General features: G+C 40.7%; 1 protein-coding gene across 2 annotated transcripts; it reads left to right on the plus strand.

Moving 5' to 3' along the window:
* Window positions 1-1890: 1890 nt before the first annotated feature.
* On the plus strand, window positions 1891-13380 carry LOC124237510 (alcohol dehydrogenase class-3). 2 transcript variants are annotated; one of them, XM_046657220.1, is made up of 9 exons: window positions 1891-2023; window positions 4340-4441; window positions 6090-6231; window positions 6750-6837; window positions 9192-9411; window positions 9548-9808; window positions 10547-10682; window positions 12793-12931; window positions 13070-13380. In XM_046657220.1, exons 1-9 carry the CDS (start codon window positions 2012-2014, stop codon window positions 13092-13094), a joined length of 1125 nt encoding a protein of 374 aa, XP_046513176.1. In that variant the 5' UTR covers window positions 1891-2011; the 3' UTR covers window positions 13095-13380. The 2 variants fall into 2 exon arrangements, with proteins under 2 accessions (XP_046513176.1, XP_046513174.1); XM_046657218.1 differs by lacking the exon at window positions 1891-2023 and adding an exon at window positions 2798-2948.
* Window positions 13381-16795: the final 3415 nt, after the last annotated feature.

Raw genomic sequence — 16795 nt, forward strand, 5'->3', positions numbered from 1 at the left:
AAAAAAATGTATATTTTTCAAATTTGTGTTTTAATTTCTAATATGGTAAATATCAACATATATAAACCACACAAACAAAAGCTCTTTGGAGTCCTCAATAAATTTTTACAGTATAAAGAGCTTTTGAGACTGAAGTGGGCAATATTCTTCTGGTTCCCTATGTCAATCTGGAGTCATCCTCTCTACTTATTATATTACACCTTTTGGGGAGTAAACTTCAAACCTACACATAGGTAAAGATAATAGCATACGAAATTATTATACATTCATACCCAGCTTCAACAATTATGAACATTTTGCCAATCTTGTTTCAACTATCTTTTCTTACTATTAATATTTTATTTTGCTTAAGTTTTTATTATTTTATTTTAATTGAGGTATAACTGACATATAAAATATTAGTTTCAGGTGAACAACATAATGTCCAATATTTCTATATACTGTGAAACGATCACCAAAATAAGTCTAGTTAACATCCATCATCATACATAATCACAAAAAAAATTTTTTTCTTGTGATGATGACATAAGATCTACTCTCTTGGCAACTTTCCAACATGCAATATAGTATTATTAACTACAGTCACCATGCTGTACATTACATCCCCACGACTCATTTATTTTATAACTGGAAGTTTGTACTTTTTGATCCCCTTCACCCATTATAACCCACATCATTCAAAAATTATTAGAGGTGAAAGAAAATGGCCTAGCTTGATGTATCTTTTGGAAAGATCACTAATGGCGCATTAGTTTAGAACTACATTAGATTCAGAGGTCTGGCAACAAGAAAATCAGATGGAGGTTTTTTCAGAAGCCCTGTAAGAAATTATGAGAGCCTGCACTAAGGCAGCAACAACTGGGAGAGAGGGCAGGCACAAGATGTGAGAGGTATTTAGGGTTTGGTGACAGACTGAATGCAGAAAGAGAGGGAGAAGTGATTCCCAGGTTTCTGGCTGGGGCAAGTAGGTAGATGGTGGTACCACACACAGACAGAAAGAGTACCGTTAGGGCGAAAGGATGACAAGATGAGTTTGGGAAGAGTTTGAGTTAACTGTGAGATATCCTAATGGAGACAGACGTCTAGTAGGCAATTGTACGCCCAAGCCGGGAGTTTACGAGAGCCATCCTGATTGGAGATAACAATCTAGAAGTCGTCCTTATAGAAACAGAAGTTAAAAGTCATGGTGTGGATGAAGGGAGAGAAAGACTTAGAATTTTTCAGATTGCCAACATTTCAGGTATGAAGTGAGGAAAGGGAGCCATAACAAAGACTGAGAAGCAGAGAGGAGAGAGGTCTGTCTGGAAGAGCTATTTAATAAAATTCAGAGTCGACAACAGTCAGAGTTGCGCGATAAACTAGCAAGTACTCCACTCTCTAAACTCTAGCCTACTCTTAAATCCAAGGAGTCCGCGTTCCGGAGACGTTTCAATCCCCTCTTCCCCTCCCGGCAAAGGTCTCTCCCCCAAAAATCCTCCTCTCCCTTCATGGGCAGCTGGCCTGGGACGTTTCCCGAATGGGTCCCCTTTATCATTCTTCTCACAGCTCAGTGTCCCCTCTCGACGCAGAGTCCCCTGGAGGGCTGTGTTTTACCCATCTGTGTCCTCAAGACGTTGCGCACACAAAGTGTACAGAAGGAGCACGCAGACGGTGCAGTCCTCACTGTGGCTCAAGGGCCTCCGGCGAAATTCCTGGTTCCCCACCTCCCACATCTGTGCTTTGTAAACCTTACCTACGCTGCCTGGGCTAAAGTTACACGGGAAAGGCCTTCCCTGACACACATGTTTCGCAGCGAGCCAGTTGAGCGGGCCACCGACCGCCGCCACGTTGCCTCCGGGAGACCCCTCCAGCCTTCCAGCTGAGCCCGCCCGGCGCGGGGTAGGGCGCAGGCGCGCCCCACCGCGGGCGCCGCCCCTCCCGTCCTAGCGCTCGCAATCCCCGCCTCCACGCCCCGCGCGCACGCCCCGCTCACATCCCGGCCCCGCGCGGCAGTCCGACGGGAGCCGAGGCCATGGCAAGCCAGGTATCCCCGAGACCGGGGGAGGGAAGGCGCGCGGTGGGAGCGGGCCGCGGCGCTCGGCCTGGACGCGGGCTCCGGCGTCGGGAGCCGGAACGGGGCCTCGGGCGAGCGGCTCGGCGGCAGGGAAGCTTCGTCTCGGCTCTTCGCTGGGGCCGCCGCGCCGCTGCTGGGGCGGCCGTGGGGAGGCGGGGCGGCCGCAGAGCGGACCAGCCGGCTCACCCTAACAGGCGGCGAAGCGGCCGCCGGCGCCGGGCCCCTGAGCTCTCGGCCGCCGTGATTGGGAGTTGAGCAAGCACTGGGCCGCCAGGACCCGGATGTGGGGAAGACTCGGAGGCCTCTCTCCGTAACGGTTTTGGGCACTTAGGCCGCGGAGCCTCCTAACCGCCTGGATCCACACGTAGCGGTGCAGCGAGGAGGCGCCGGCGCGTGCAGCCCGGGCTGAGGCGCAGGGCTGCCCCTGCTCGGTGGCCGCGCCAGGGCCGCCCGGGTTCCTGAGGCTCCCAGGCGACAGGAAAGGAGGGTAGAACTACGCCCAAGGCGTGAGGAGGCGGGCTGAGCTGCTTGATGCTTTTCATGCTTTGCAGACTGTAGAAATTTTCTAGAAAGATTTAGGACCTTAAATGTTGGAGTTGAAATGGTAAACTCGAAACGATTTTCAGACTTCACAGATTGGCACTTCTTTTTGCTTATTATCAAGTGTCTGTTTTCAGAGAAGGTGAAAAATTGAAATTCCTGTGATAGTTCAAATTTGGACGTGGGACAGTTGCCTGTGGATTTAGAGTGGGGCTTGGCTTTGCTTAGAATTGACCTTGAAAGGAAGAGGTTAAACTCCTTTCCAACATTCCTCGAGGAGGCGGTGCATAAAACTTAGATCTGGATGAATTATTCATTCAGGTCGCTTGGGAGCTCCAGGATGCATGAGTTCGTTGTTAGTATTTTGAATTTGACCTTTGGAATTTTGTTTTGAGTTATGGTACATTGAGTTGAAAAAAAGATTCTAATGCAGTATCTGAATTCTTCGTACCATCAGATTTAATATCGACATTTTCTTTTTAGCAGGAATCATTTCCAGCCCCAGCAGTTTACACAAGCCCCTCAGCTCTCCATATAGTTCTGCTCTCTTTTCCTCCACTCTTTGTTCTGCTACGGGTAACTACTAACTTACTTTTGCAAAGCTACACTGTGCCGAGGACTCCTTCACTCCTCACAATCACCCTTTATGTAGGTGTTTCATCACCACTTGTGCCTAACTCTTCCTCATCCTTCGGTATCCCAGTGAGGAGTGAAACTTTCCCAAACCCACCAACCGAAAGTTACCCTCTGTCTCCACTTTTTGCATTCTGTAGCACTTCATGCCTCTCCGTTTAAATCCCACTTGTAACTATTGACCTTCAAGTCTTTTTCCTATAAACCCAGTGATTTTCCACCCTTATTCTGTCAACACATTTTGTCAGCGTTATGTGAACTGGTCGAAACGGTCCTCGTTGCCCTTGATCTCTGGTAGCAGAGGGTTGTGCTGACTGAATCTCTAAGGCAGCGCTGTACTATAGAAATATAAGACGAGCCACATGTCATTGTAACTTTTCTAGTAGCCGCATTAAAATGGAATTAAAATTGAATTAAGATTTAATCCAGTATATTCAAAATACTATCTCAACATGTAATCACTTTTTTAAATATTGTAATATTTTTACTTTTTTTGTACTAAGTCCTCAAAATCTAGGTATATTTCACATTTACAGCTTATCTCAGTTCAGACTGGCCATTTTTTAAGTGCCCATAAGCCATACGTGGCAAGTGGCTACAGTACTGGATAGCACAGTTAAAAGGGATAGATGTTTTTTAAGTTCCCCCATCCTGTGATACTCCTTACACTTCTTCCCACCCTACAGTTTTGCACTAAATTACTGTTCCTTACGCCAGCCTGAGCAAAAGAATTTCGTAGGGCACATGTTAAGCATTCATATTCCTTGGACCCTAGGCCAGACCTACTGAATCAGAGTCTCTTGCAACCTATATTTTTAACCTGCTCCTGTACCGTAGAGGGTCAGTAAATATTTGATGAATAAAACTTCTTAACCAGAAGAGGCTTTTTTATATCTGACAATGTGATCATCTCAACTCTTTTCGAATGAATATTATTTGTATGAAATCTAAAAACATGCAAAACAATTCTCCCTATCACTTAGAGGTATTGGTTTCTTTATGAATCTGTGATTTAGTTTCTAAGCATTGCATTCATCAGTATCTGAATTAACTGAGAGGTGGTTTATTAGTTCAGGAGGATAAACAACTTGCTCTCTTTGTTTCCTATTTCAGGTTATCAAGTGCAAGGCTGCAGTTGCCTGGGAGGCTGGCAAGCCTGTCTCCATCGAGGAGGTGGAGGTGGCACCCCCAAAGGCTCATGAAGTTCGAATTAAGGTAATGATACATCTAAGGCACTGGAGAAGACGACTTAACCTTTAGGTCCCTGGATGGAGGAGTCCCCTGAGGTCTGCAGAGGCTAAATCGCAAAGGACAGTGTCAAGGAGAAGTTACTGAGAGACATCCAACCTTCGAGTCAACATCCTCCTCTTATTTTCCCTCTCTCACCTTTGCAGCATTCCTCTCCATCTTTTTAGCTTTAATATTGGGCTGAACAGCCTTCCCCAGGGATCGCTGGATTACTGCAGTTTATCTTCTGTAGCCTGGGTGTGTAAGGTGACTTTGTAGGATGCTCCCCCTAGTGCTGATCCCATAACTTAAAATGGTGTGGTGAGAGGTTAGAAACAAAAGAAGAAGAAATGGTCTTCAGTTTTGTTAGAAGAGACTTCAAATAAGATTTGGGAAGAGGGTCCTGATCAACTGGAGCAACAAGCAAGTGAAGTCAGCCTGCTTAGAGAGCTTTAAAATGTATTGACCGTTGCAGGCAAGGCCAGAGTTCCAGGGATTCATTATTCCTCTGCTTCTCAACCTCTCCTGTGGCCAAGAAGTGAAGTTACCCCAGAGAGAGGCATATTGCACAAGGCAGCTAGCTGGATGTTTTTAACATTCGACTTTGTACTTGTTTTGTTGTAAAATTAATTAGTGACCATTGAATGAATAAGAGTAATGTTCTAGAAACATCAGCTCTTTTTTGCCGTGAACTGGAGTCTACTTCCCCCCTCCTACCTCCACACACACAGCAAATGTGTGGGGTCATGCCCCCAGGGATCACACACACACACACACAAGTCAAGAAGCTGAGCGCCAAAGAACTCAAGGTCCTTGTCAACCCAGACCCAGGAATCTGAAATCTTAGAACAACTTGTACATTTTCCTTTAAGTTCAGAAGTTAACGTGATTGTGATTTTCCCAGTGAAAAAGAACATATTTGTCGTGGATGTACTAAGATGAGCCATGTGAGCCACACTGAGTTCAGCTGTCTTCCCTAGGAAATGGCTGACAAAGGGCAAGTAGTGTTATATTACCAGTGGGTATACAGGTGAGAAGCACAAATATTCTGAGACTTCTCCTGTCTGTGCTTTGGGCAGTTTGGAAAGATAAGAGATATGTGAAAGCAAGAGAGATAGGGATAAAGGGCTTATTTAAGTAAAAATTGTGTGTGGCTGCTAAAAAAGGGAAGTTGGTTCCACTAAAAGCTGTGAGTTTTGGCCCAAAGCAAGTAGCCTGGCATGTTTCAGAAATAGTCTGGATGCCTTTTTAGAAGTCACATTTCCCAGCCTCCTGAGGAAGCCAGCAGTGAGATGAGCCCCACCTGCTTTGCAAACAGGTGCTATTCTGGCCGTACTTGAAGGCACAGTGCCCATAAGATCACCTTGATTACCCTCTCTTGCCAGCATGCGCTGGAAAGAGCCAATGTGCTGTGTTTCATTGCACGTAAAGGCACCTTTATTTGTATGTGCCACTAAAAAAAAGGCTGCCAGTTCTAATTAGAATGCCATACATCCTAAGCACATGCTGATTTTAGTGGTTAAAATATGAGAGATCAATGAAATATGGTATTAAAGTAAAAGTGCCTTTCCTTTGACCTATACCTCAGTCCAAATTGCATGCACACACACTTAAACGCTCTTTAATATCCTGATAGATTATTGCCACTGCGGTTTGCCACACTGACGCCTATACCCTGAGTGGGGCTGATCCTGAAGGGAGTTTTCCAGTGATCTTGGGACACGAAGGTGCTGGAATTGTGGAGAGTGTTGGTGAAGGAGTTACCAAGTTGAAGGCAGGTAAGGAGGGTATTTGAACTACTTATTTTACAATTTTGGCTTATTTCTATGGGGAAATTATATGTCTGATAAATTACACTATTTATGAACAACTTATCACCTAAGTTGTCAAGATTGATTTTATTCCTCATCTGGGAAGCACAAATATTTGAGGGTTTTTCTCTCTGATTTTGCAGACTGCTGTTCATCTGAAACTTTGAGTACCTTTCCAAAGCCAATTTTGTCCGATTAAGCAAGAATTTTTAAACATGCATCAATGAGTCAGTATTTTGAAGCACTTGACCTTGTTCTTCAGTCATTGTTTTAAGAATTTCATTTAGATAATTTTGAACCTTGTATTTTTGGCATGGGCAGGTAGTGTCTGAATGATGGTCTGTAAGTTTAGTTCTAGGCCTTGAATAACTTTGCAAAGGCACACAAGTTGATAGGAATAGGAATTTGCAGGGCCTGATGTACAGGTATTCAGTTAGAAACAGATGCTGCCTATTCAGGGTAATGTCTTCGAATTTGTTTTCCAGGTGATACTGTCATCCCACTTTACATCCCACAATGTGGAGAATGTAAATTTTGTCTAAATCCTCAGACGAACCTTTGCCAAAAGATAAGGTTAGTATCTTTTTATTTTATTCTTTAAACTACAAGTCATATTAATAATGATAATAAGTAATTGTGTGGCAATTTATACAGAGCATTCTAGATGAATTATTTCATTCCATCTTTATAGCAACCTTCACTATCATTAGTGTCCCCATTTTCAGAGACGAGAAAATTAAGACTCAAAAATAAAGTGGTTTGCCCAGTATCATCAGCTATTAAGAGATAAAACAGAATTTTCTGAACCTGTTCTCTTTCCTTAACACTAGGCTAAATTTGCTCAAATATGCAGTAAAGAGGGACATGCTTATGAAATCATTTTTATGAGCCATTGTCCATGAAATTGAAGTAATAAAACTTAACTCATAAGGTTCCTGGGAAGACTGCATGAGAGAGCATCACCCTCTGACACAGAAAAGGTCCTTCCTTTATTGTAGTGAGGTAGCAGCACTCAGCTGCTGCTTTGAGGCAATTTCAGGTCTCCTTGTATTTGTCCCCTTTTTTTGTTTTCTTTTTTATTGAGATAGAACATACATACATATACATAGTATTTAAAGATTACAAATCTTATGTGTCCAGCTCGATGAATTTTTTATGTATATACATACCTGGTAGTTGTAACCATCACTTAGATCAAGATAGAGAAGCTTCCAGCCCCCCACCAAGTCCTTCATGTCCCTTCCAGGTCGACAACTGCCTCACTCAAAGGAAAACCACTCTTGTGATTTCTTTCACTACAGCACTTCATGTAAATAGAATTAGGCAACATGTGTTCTTTCCTCTGCTCTCTTTCATTCATAATGTCTCCTGCTGCTGGACATTTAAGTTGCTTCCAGTTTGGGGCTTTTGTGATTAATGCTGCTGTGAGCATTCTTATATGGCATGTCTCTTGGACATATGCACTACTTTCTCTGGGTGTTTCGCGAGGATCAGAATGCTAAGTTATAGGATGCACTCCTACCAGCACTGTATGGGAGATCCATTTGTTCTTGAGTTTGTTTTCTAATGCCATTGACAAAATTCATTTATGTTTTGGGAAAACAAGGTTCCATTTATTTTGTAATGTAAATACAGTTACTTTTGGCAAAGCTAGAACTGAAAAAAATCTAGTTGTTTTGAAAGGGAATTTCAAACACAGTCTGAAAAACATTGACATAAGGTGGTAGTAGGTAGTGATAATGGTAGTAGGTTTTTGTGGCTGGCTGTAACTTTTGGAGGGACAGGTCCTTTCAATGCGTAAGCTGTGTCCCACATCACCTTTTGTTCATGAAACTCCTCTGGGACAGAAGTGACTCCTCACGTTAAGGAAGGCTAAAACAAACTCACCTTGCTCTCGTGGAGGCGAAACAGTTATTTGTGGCAGAGCTTTGTCTCCTATTGTTTGTTTCTGGTCTTTTTGGTTTTCTCTCAAAAGAAATGTATTTACTCTTGAATCCAGGGCAATCCATTTTTTCTCTTTGTGTATTTGTTTAATCATATATAGTCCAAAGGATTTGTCTAAGAGTGTAATCAATTATAGTGGGTTTTTTAAATTAAAAATAAATATTTATTAAGCACTCTGTGCCAGGCACAGTGCTAATGCTTTACATCTCACTTGATTTTTAGAGCAATCTGAGAAAGAGACGATTATTTCTCTGCATTTTCTAGGGAGGAAACTAAGGCAAAGAGGTTAATTAACTTGCTCAGGATCACACTGGGTTTGAACCCAGGTGTGTGGGACTTCAGGGCCTGTTATCCTAAGTGGGACGCTACATCACCTATCTATTGAGAATATCAAAAATAATTTTTGTTACCACATATCATATTGGTTGCCTTTGTGAATTTGTTTCCTTTTATTGATGTAACCAACTACACAGGCAAAAAACTAAATGAAGGGAAAAGATAACTTGAATCCTTGAGAACTGTTATGCTTTTGAAGGCCTCCTAAATTAGCCTGTTCGGCCATGTCTTTTCATCAGCTGATCTGGATAATTGCTAGTGATTGCTGCTTGTGTAGATGCTCCTTTTGGCTTTATGCTTTATGAAGTTACATTTGCTCACAGAGTTTTATGATGGAATTTTAAAATAATTTCATCTGATCCATAAGTGGTACCTGTTAAAATTATTTTGATACTCTGACAATTAAGACCCAGAAGGCTATTGCATGTTGAAAACATAGGTAAGATTATAAATCTCTTAGAAGTTTCCCTAATAAGGCATTGCTTAAAGATGCTAAATTATTAATAAATACATTAGAAATTAAACTTTTGGTGTTAGCACACTTTTCTAACTATTGACTGGTCATTATTTTTTAAACTGATTTCTTTTTCCTAAGGGTTTCAGGAAACTTGATTCTACCCTGCCTTTTTCTTTTTTATTTTCTTTAGAACCACTCAAGGAAAAGGATTAATGCCAGACGGTACTAGCAGATTTACTTGCAAAGGAAAGACAATTTTACATTACATGGGAACCAGCACATTCTCTGAATACACAGTTGTGGCTGATATCTCTGTTGCTAAAATTGATCCTTTAGCACCTTTGGATAAAGTCTGCCTTCTGGGTTGTGGCATTTCCACTGGTTATGGCGCTGCTGTGAACACTGCCAAGGTGAGTGTTGGCCTGGCTTTTAGCTTCCACTGTCTGATTAGATGTAACAAGGCTTTGTTGGGTTAGTGAAAGAACACCTAGTGATTTCCTTGACTCTTGTGGAACTGAGTACCTTATAGACTGTCTTTACAATTAGGTGGAGCCGGGCTCTACTTGTGCCGTCTTTGGCCTGGGAGGAGTTGGATTGGCGGTTATTATGGGCTGTAAGGTGGCTGGTGCATCCCGGATCATTGGCGTGGATATCAATAAAGATAAATTCGCCAAGGCCAAGGAGTTTGGAGCCTCTGAATGTATTAACCCCCAGGATTTCAGTAAACCCATCCAGGAAGTGCTCATTGAGATGACTGATGGGGGCGTGGACTATTCCTTTGAGTGTATTGGTAATGTGAAGGTCATGGTAAGTATGCTTGACTTGATTCCTTTTTTTGTCTGGAACTACTTTTTTTAATGCAATTTCCTTAATTAAGATTAAAAATAGTTTTGTTTTTGCAAAGTAAAAGTCTCTTGAATTATTCTAGTAGAAGAAGGGAAAAATAAGTATTTGAACTACAGATGGGAAATGATACAAGAATGGCTCAGGGAAAGATGAAGAAAAATGTTCTTTACCTTTCAGTGTGTGCTCAATCCTCACATTTGTTTCATTAAATGAAAAGGCAGAACGATGCAGTTGTAGAGAGCATGGGCTCCAGAAGGAGATGTGCATCCACTTACTAACTCAGGGACCTCGAGCAAAGACTTGACTTCTCTAAACCTCAGTGTCCTCGTGTGTCAAGTGCAGATACTAATAGCACCTACTTGACACAAAGACACTCAGCAAAAGTGTTACTATTTCTTCTCCACCGGTTTCCTTTATTAAAGTCTTGAGAATTTTGAGCTAGGATTTATTTTTAAAACTAGACAGTAAATAAAAGCTTTAAATTCTTTCAATTTGTGTTAATATTTAGCCAAGTTAGTAATTTTTTAAATAGCTGTTACAATTGTTCAGTAAAATTAAATTTACTAAACATTCAGTTTGATCAGTTTGTTGCCGTATTTCAAAAAGCTCTGTGCCTCTCCCCCCGGAAGTTTCTGGGGAAGCAGACATCCTCCGCAGAATGCACTCACGTCTTTGATTTGGTCACATCTCTGCCTGCAGAGAGCAGCACTGGAGGCCTGCCACAAAGGCTGGGGCGTCAGCGTGGTGGTTGGAGTAGCTGCTGCTGGTGAAGAAATCGCCACTCGTCCATTCCAGCTGGTAACAGGCCGCACATGGAAAGGCACTGCCTTTGGAGGTAATTTGGTGGATGAGATGAGTACATTTTCTCTTTTGTTATTTCCATTTGCAGAATTTTAATCCCAGGCTAATTTTCTTGTTTTGGCAAGAATTTTCATGGGCTACCTTCTCATCATAAGTTGTTACATGCAAAGTTATTTTAATAGAAGAGTTTCATGCTCAATTATTTTTTTTTTTTCTGCTTTATCTTCCTAAATCCCCCCAGTATGTAGTCCTATATCTTAGTTGCACATCCTTCTGGTTGTGTCATGTGGGACGCCGTCTCAACGTGGCCTGACGAGCAGTGCCGTGTCCACACCCAGGATCCGAAGCGGCGAGAACCTGGGCCGCCGCAGCGGAGCACGCGGACTTAACTGCTCGGCCACGGGGCCAGCCCTCATGCTCTATTATTACTTACCTCTGCGGCTGAGGAGGTGCTCAGCTTCTCTTGAAGCACAAGGCCACTTTTTATACACTCAAAAAAGAATCCGTATTCTGTTAATGGGGAAATAGGAATAGGGCAGGAGTGAGAAGCTGGTTGCAGGTAAGCAAACAGCAGGGTCACCGGTACCGTGTCTTGCTGTGGAGTTCAATAGGCTCTTGGCATTTGTACTCACTTTCCCAGAGAATGCATGATCACTGGATGTGAGCATACCCCTGTCTGAAGAGTACTGATTCCAGCAGTAACCAGTACTAAGTCTTAAACTGAAAATATCAAATTAGACAAAACCCTGTCACCAAATTGAAAAGCTGCCAGACTGAGCACTGTTCCCTTGTGTGATCCTACAAAGTGCGTGGTGGTTTGAGTTGCCTACCTGCCAGGAGAATGCTGAGAAAGTTTCCATCTTTTTCATGGTTGCTCAGCTAGGGAAGAGAAAAACATCAAAACATGTTTGTATATCCCAACTAGTGAATGAATATGTTTTTTAAAAAAATATATTTATATTCTCACCATTCTCTTAGGGAAAAAAAAATCACATAGTATGAGTTTTGAATGATCAGTGTTTAACAAGGTGTCTATTAAGATCCTCTACCTCATATTATGCCAGCTTTTTTGAAGACCAGAAGAAAGGATTAGGAGTGTGTGCTAATAAAATAAGGGGTTTGGCCAAAGTTTTCTTTTTTATACTACAGAATTTGCCGTAGAAAATGTCAAGCTGCCTAAATCTTGCTTTCCAAAAGCCCTATATGTATGCCACACTTGAGTATCTTGGAACAGGCTTTCAAAGCCAGACATGCACCTCAGGGGCCTCCTGTGCGGGCCCTTCCTGCATCTGAGAGGGCATTCTAAGCCTGGGAGACAGAGCCGGGGGTTGGCAGTAACCACACTTGTTGGAAGATAAGCTGGAGCATTGGGGCCCCATGGGTGTTGCTAATATGACCCACAGATGTAAATAGAAGTTTTGGTCTACAGAATAGTATTGGCTGTAGTTGTCTCAGTTACCAGATTTAAAAGAGGACGGAAAAAAGCCTATACAGTCTGTAGGGAAAAAATAATCGGTAGAGGATGTAAGGAGGGAGGTTTCGGAAAGCCTCAAAAGAGGTTTGAAATGTCCAAAGCACCCTGGTTTGAAAGGTGGGAAGGCTTTTGTTGCTGATTTATTGCTTCTTTGAATACGAGTGAAAAATTGAAGCATATGATTTGTTTAAAATCTTATCGCACAGCTAAAGATTTCCTACTTTGCTTTTCAGTTTCACGGTTTTCTATTCTTAGATACTATCCCTACTTCATTGTTGAATTTAAAACCAACAAAAGAAAATCATGCATCACATCTATTTTTTATTCATTGAATGTCATCATTTGAGAAGTCTTTGGGGTTGTAGACCTAAGTGGAATAAGTTTGTTCTAAGACTTCTGGAATTCTATCCTGGGTAGTTTAAAAGTCTCAATTGAGACTTAATGAGATTTTATTAACTCTTAATACAGAAAAATACTCAAGGCACTTTTTTCTTAACTAAAGATTTGCATTAAATTCTTCTTCCTCTCTATCCTAATTTTGAAGTTTTCATTCCTCTTTAATTCATGAAACAATTTATTCTGTTAAATGTCTTTGTGTCACCCACTAAGTGATAAGCACACTGTAGAGATCTGTTGGAAAAATTAATGAAAAGATGATGATTTCTTTTAGGATGGAAGAGTGTAGAAAGCATCCCAAAGTTGGTGTCAGAATATATGTCCAAAAAGATAAAAGTTGATGAATTCGTGACTCACAGTTTATCTTTTGACCAAATTAATGAAGCCTTTGAACTGATGCATGCAGGAAAGAGGTAAGCTTCCTCTTTAGCTGTATATTATAGAATGTAGTGATGATTTGGGGTTTATGGAAGAAGGGTAAAAAAATACAGTTGTAGTCATCTTAAAAGATATCATTCAACACCTATGTTTATTGCTTGCTTCTCTTACAGCATCCGAACTGTTGTAAAGCTTTAAATTGAAAAGAGAAAAGTATTCCATCCTTGTTAAGTCTTGTGGTCTGATCAGAGCAGCCAGACAAGCAGCTAGAAGCTTTTTCAAGTTCACAGCCTCCTAGACCGTCAATAACCTACTCCAGGGAATGATGTTTTGTGTATAATCTCTAATAAATCGTCATAAATCTCTAATCAAGGACAAGGCTAATACAGTCATAAATCTGTTTTCTGGACCCTCCTTCTCTTGAATAATTGCTAGCTCTTTAAGGAATATTTTAACAAAATAAAAATAATTTCTGCGTTATGTATGGAAGTTGTCATGTTTTATTCTGAATTCATTCTCATGGTTCCTCTCCCTGTTATCTTTGTTCTTTAAAGGAAAGATGGAGGAAGCAGGGCCTAAGAGAGTATCTGAACCTTGTCTTCTGCGGTCCTCAGTAACTTTCACTTAACTTTTAAGGATCTCAGGCCCATTTACTTAAGAACGGATTTCCCTCCCCATCAGTAGCAAAGTGAATCAGAACTCAGGTCTGCTTCTGCAAGATTAGATTGTTCTTGAGGCAGGTTCCATGGCTTTTTCAGATTTACGTCCCCAGTTCGCAGTATGACATCTGGCCCACAGTGGGCACCAAGTTCACTATTGAAACTACCTTCTGTGCTTAAGTAGGTGTGTGTGTGTTGGCAGTGGCTTTATGAACTATTTCAAACATATGGAAAATAGTTGTTTATATACGGACTATCTGAACCCCCAGCACTTACTTTGTCAAATCTTAACATTTTAGAACTTCCAGACCACACTGCCTTCCTCTCCAGAGGTAGTGACTGTCCAGAATTTGGTGTTGATCATTCTCATGCATGGTGGTACACTTTCACTATCATAGCCATAAACCCTCTCCTTCAGTACTGCTGTGCATATCTTAAACCTGATACTGTCTCATTCTGCAGCTTTCATTTTTCAATCATTGTGTGATTAATCCATGTTATATGTGATGCGCTCATTCATTAATTTTAGTACTATGCAGTAGTACTCAGTTATATGAACTACCGTAATTTATCTGTTCTCCAATCGATGGCATAAGTTGTTTGAAAATTGTTACTGTATTGCTAACAGTGCTGTGGTGGAACATTCTTGTACATTCACTCAGTGTGTTACTTAGGATGTACATCATAGGATAAGCACATTTTAACTTCACTAGAAATTGCCAAATTGCTCTTCAGAGGGATTAGAAGTTTTTGCAAATCACATAGCTGTGAAATGGTATTTCATCGTTCCATTCCATTGAATAAAAAACTCAGTTCCTAAAGTTTTTTATTCTTCTGGCCATTTGTATTTCCTTTCTTCTTAAGTATCTGTTCACATCCTTTGCCCATTTTTTTTACTGTATATTTCTCTTTTTCTGAGTAACTTTTACTTCTTTATTCTAGATGCCAGTCCTTTGTCAGTGTTATATTAATATAGTTTATATTTAAGAAACTTTTTTTTTTAATATAGTCAAATCTGCCAGTCTTTTCCTGGTACTGTTAAGTAACATTTACATTTCTTTATCCTGAGCAGTATAAAGCAAAAAGAAATGATCCATAGTCTTAACATTGACATAAAAAAACACGAAGGCAATATATCCAAGAGTTAGAACATTCAAATAGCAGAGAAAAGTATATGAGAAAGAAAGGTTACACTCCCCTCCCTCAAAAACAGATGACCGCTAAGTTTCTATATATCTAATAGCATTTATCCATCTGCTTTAAAACCACACAAAGGAATCCCAGTAATGCAGTCCATGCCCTTTTGGTTTCCCATGGTAGGTATTTTAGACTTTTTGTATCAGCACATCAGATATGCCATGCACATAGCTCTTTTGGTTGAGCTGAAACCATGTGGGGTCTTCTCATTTTAATACTTTTGATTGATGTGGCTTAACTGCTCCCAGAAGATTCTGTTTATTTCTGAGAGGGCAGTGTTTAATTAAGACGTGGGAAAGTGGCACTTAGGGTCGAGACTCCCTTCTGCATCTCTGATGCATTTGAAGGGCCAGGTAATGCAACCTAGCTTCTATCATTTTACCTAGAGGGCTGGAGACAGTAGGGGCCCAATGGCCCCAAGCTGTTATCCTGGGTGAACTGGAAGAAGGAAAACTAAACTAGCTTCTACCCCAGCTGTAGGAAATGTGCTTTTAATCTGGTTTGGCTTAGCCCAGTCTTCCAGGAACAAAGTATAATATTGTCTTGGGCAACTGCAATAACAAAATGGCATGTAGGGTAGTAATGGAGGAGAGCTAATAATGCTGTGAACAGTAATTTTTCCCCTTTATTTTTCTTCTGAAACATGAGGTATACATGAATGAGAACAGCAAACATTTTTATGTTCACCAATGTGGAAAACTAAACCGGTTTTAAGATGTTAAAATAATGTAACTCCAAATTCTTGTAGCTGGCCAATTAGGGAGTTTACTTTTCATTTCTGTCACAGTTAAGTACATACTTTTAAGCCAGCTAATTTAGTTTGACAATTTAGTTTGAGCAGTTCCTAGCTGAAAACACAATTGTCTCTTTCAAACTATAAGAATTTTATAAGATCCCTACTATAGGGGTTCTTGGATCATGGAACTATAGGTATATTCTTCCGCGTTAAGATCCCCTTAATACATCCTCTTGGATGGCATCTAGGATGTTATGTATATTACTGAACCAAACAGGTTTTGGCAGAAAGTATAGACACAACACAGAGCTAAAATCCATTCACTGTACGCATGTCAGCATCTATCTATCGTCCAAAATTAGGATTCTACTCCCTTAGAAGCATTGTTAGGAGTTTTTAGAAAATATCTTTAAACTGCTCTCTTGGACAAAAGGTATATAATTTTAACACAAATGGCTATTCCACTTTCACGAAAGCAAGTAAAAAGTATTTTTAAAAATTTAAGGATCTAAAATTTGTTAAGCAGTTTTATTGAAAAATTTTCATATTCCTAACATTTTTCAAATCTTGCCTGCATTTCCCTTTTCAGTATGTTGGGCTATTCTGCTTTCTAGTTAACATACCTACTGATGTTCGCTGGATGGAGACAGTCCATATACAGGCAGGCTGACTTGGAACAAGTTCGTTATTACGTGCACAGGGAACTAACATACAGAATAGAATGTGTGGAATGATGGGGATTTCTGGGATGGAGGTGAGGAAAAAACTGCATTATGTCCTAAACTCTCACAGTGAAGCCAATTAACGTGTATAACATATACCAAACGAAAAAACACCTCCAAAAAATATACATAATGCTACTTCTATTTATCCCATTTGAATGCAAAATTATACTTAGCTGCTAATTCTGAAAATGTTCTGTTGATGAAGAGGGAACACATTTTACACGCAGGGAATGCTTCAGAACATTTTCTGCTTGGCTACTATCTGCCAAGTAGGCTAATGATCAAAGTCCTAAAGTAACTGACAGTTCTCTGGGCCTAGAGACACTTTGCTGACCCAGGAAAAAGACCAGTTTTGGATTCAGCCAATTTTGTTTCAATTAACATGCAAAATCAGATTCTTTGTCAGCAAATACCCTTTAGAAAAAGTATGCCACAAACATATTTAGAAAACATTACGTATGTTTAAATAGTTATTTGGATAATAAATGCACAGAATTATACCAAAGCAATCATGTCTTTAAAGAACAACTATGAAGTGAACAGGGACATACGAAGTCCTCCATGATACAGATTTCTTTGGGT

The sequence above is a fragment of the Equus quagga genome, chromosome 3 (assembly GCF_021613505.1).
Source record: "Equus quagga isolate Etosha38 chromosome 3, UCLA_HA_Equagga_1.0, whole genome shotgun sequence".
NCBI lineage: Eukaryota > Metazoa > Chordata > Mammalia > Perissodactyla > Equidae > Equus > Equus quagga.

Coding starts and splice junctions, on each gene's coding strand:
- LOC124237510 (XM_046657218.1), top strand. CDS start 2,898: ATGAATTATTCATTCAGGTCGCTTGGGAGCTCCAGGATGCATGAGTTC. Junction 9,412..9,547: donor CTGCTGTGAACACTGCCAAG/GTGAGTGTTGGC, acceptor CTTTACAATTAG/GTGGAGCCGGGCTCTACTTG. Junction 10,683..12,792: donor GAAAGGCACTGCCTTTGGAG/GTAATTTGGTGG, acceptor GATTTCTTTTAG/GATGGAAGAGTGTAGAAAGC.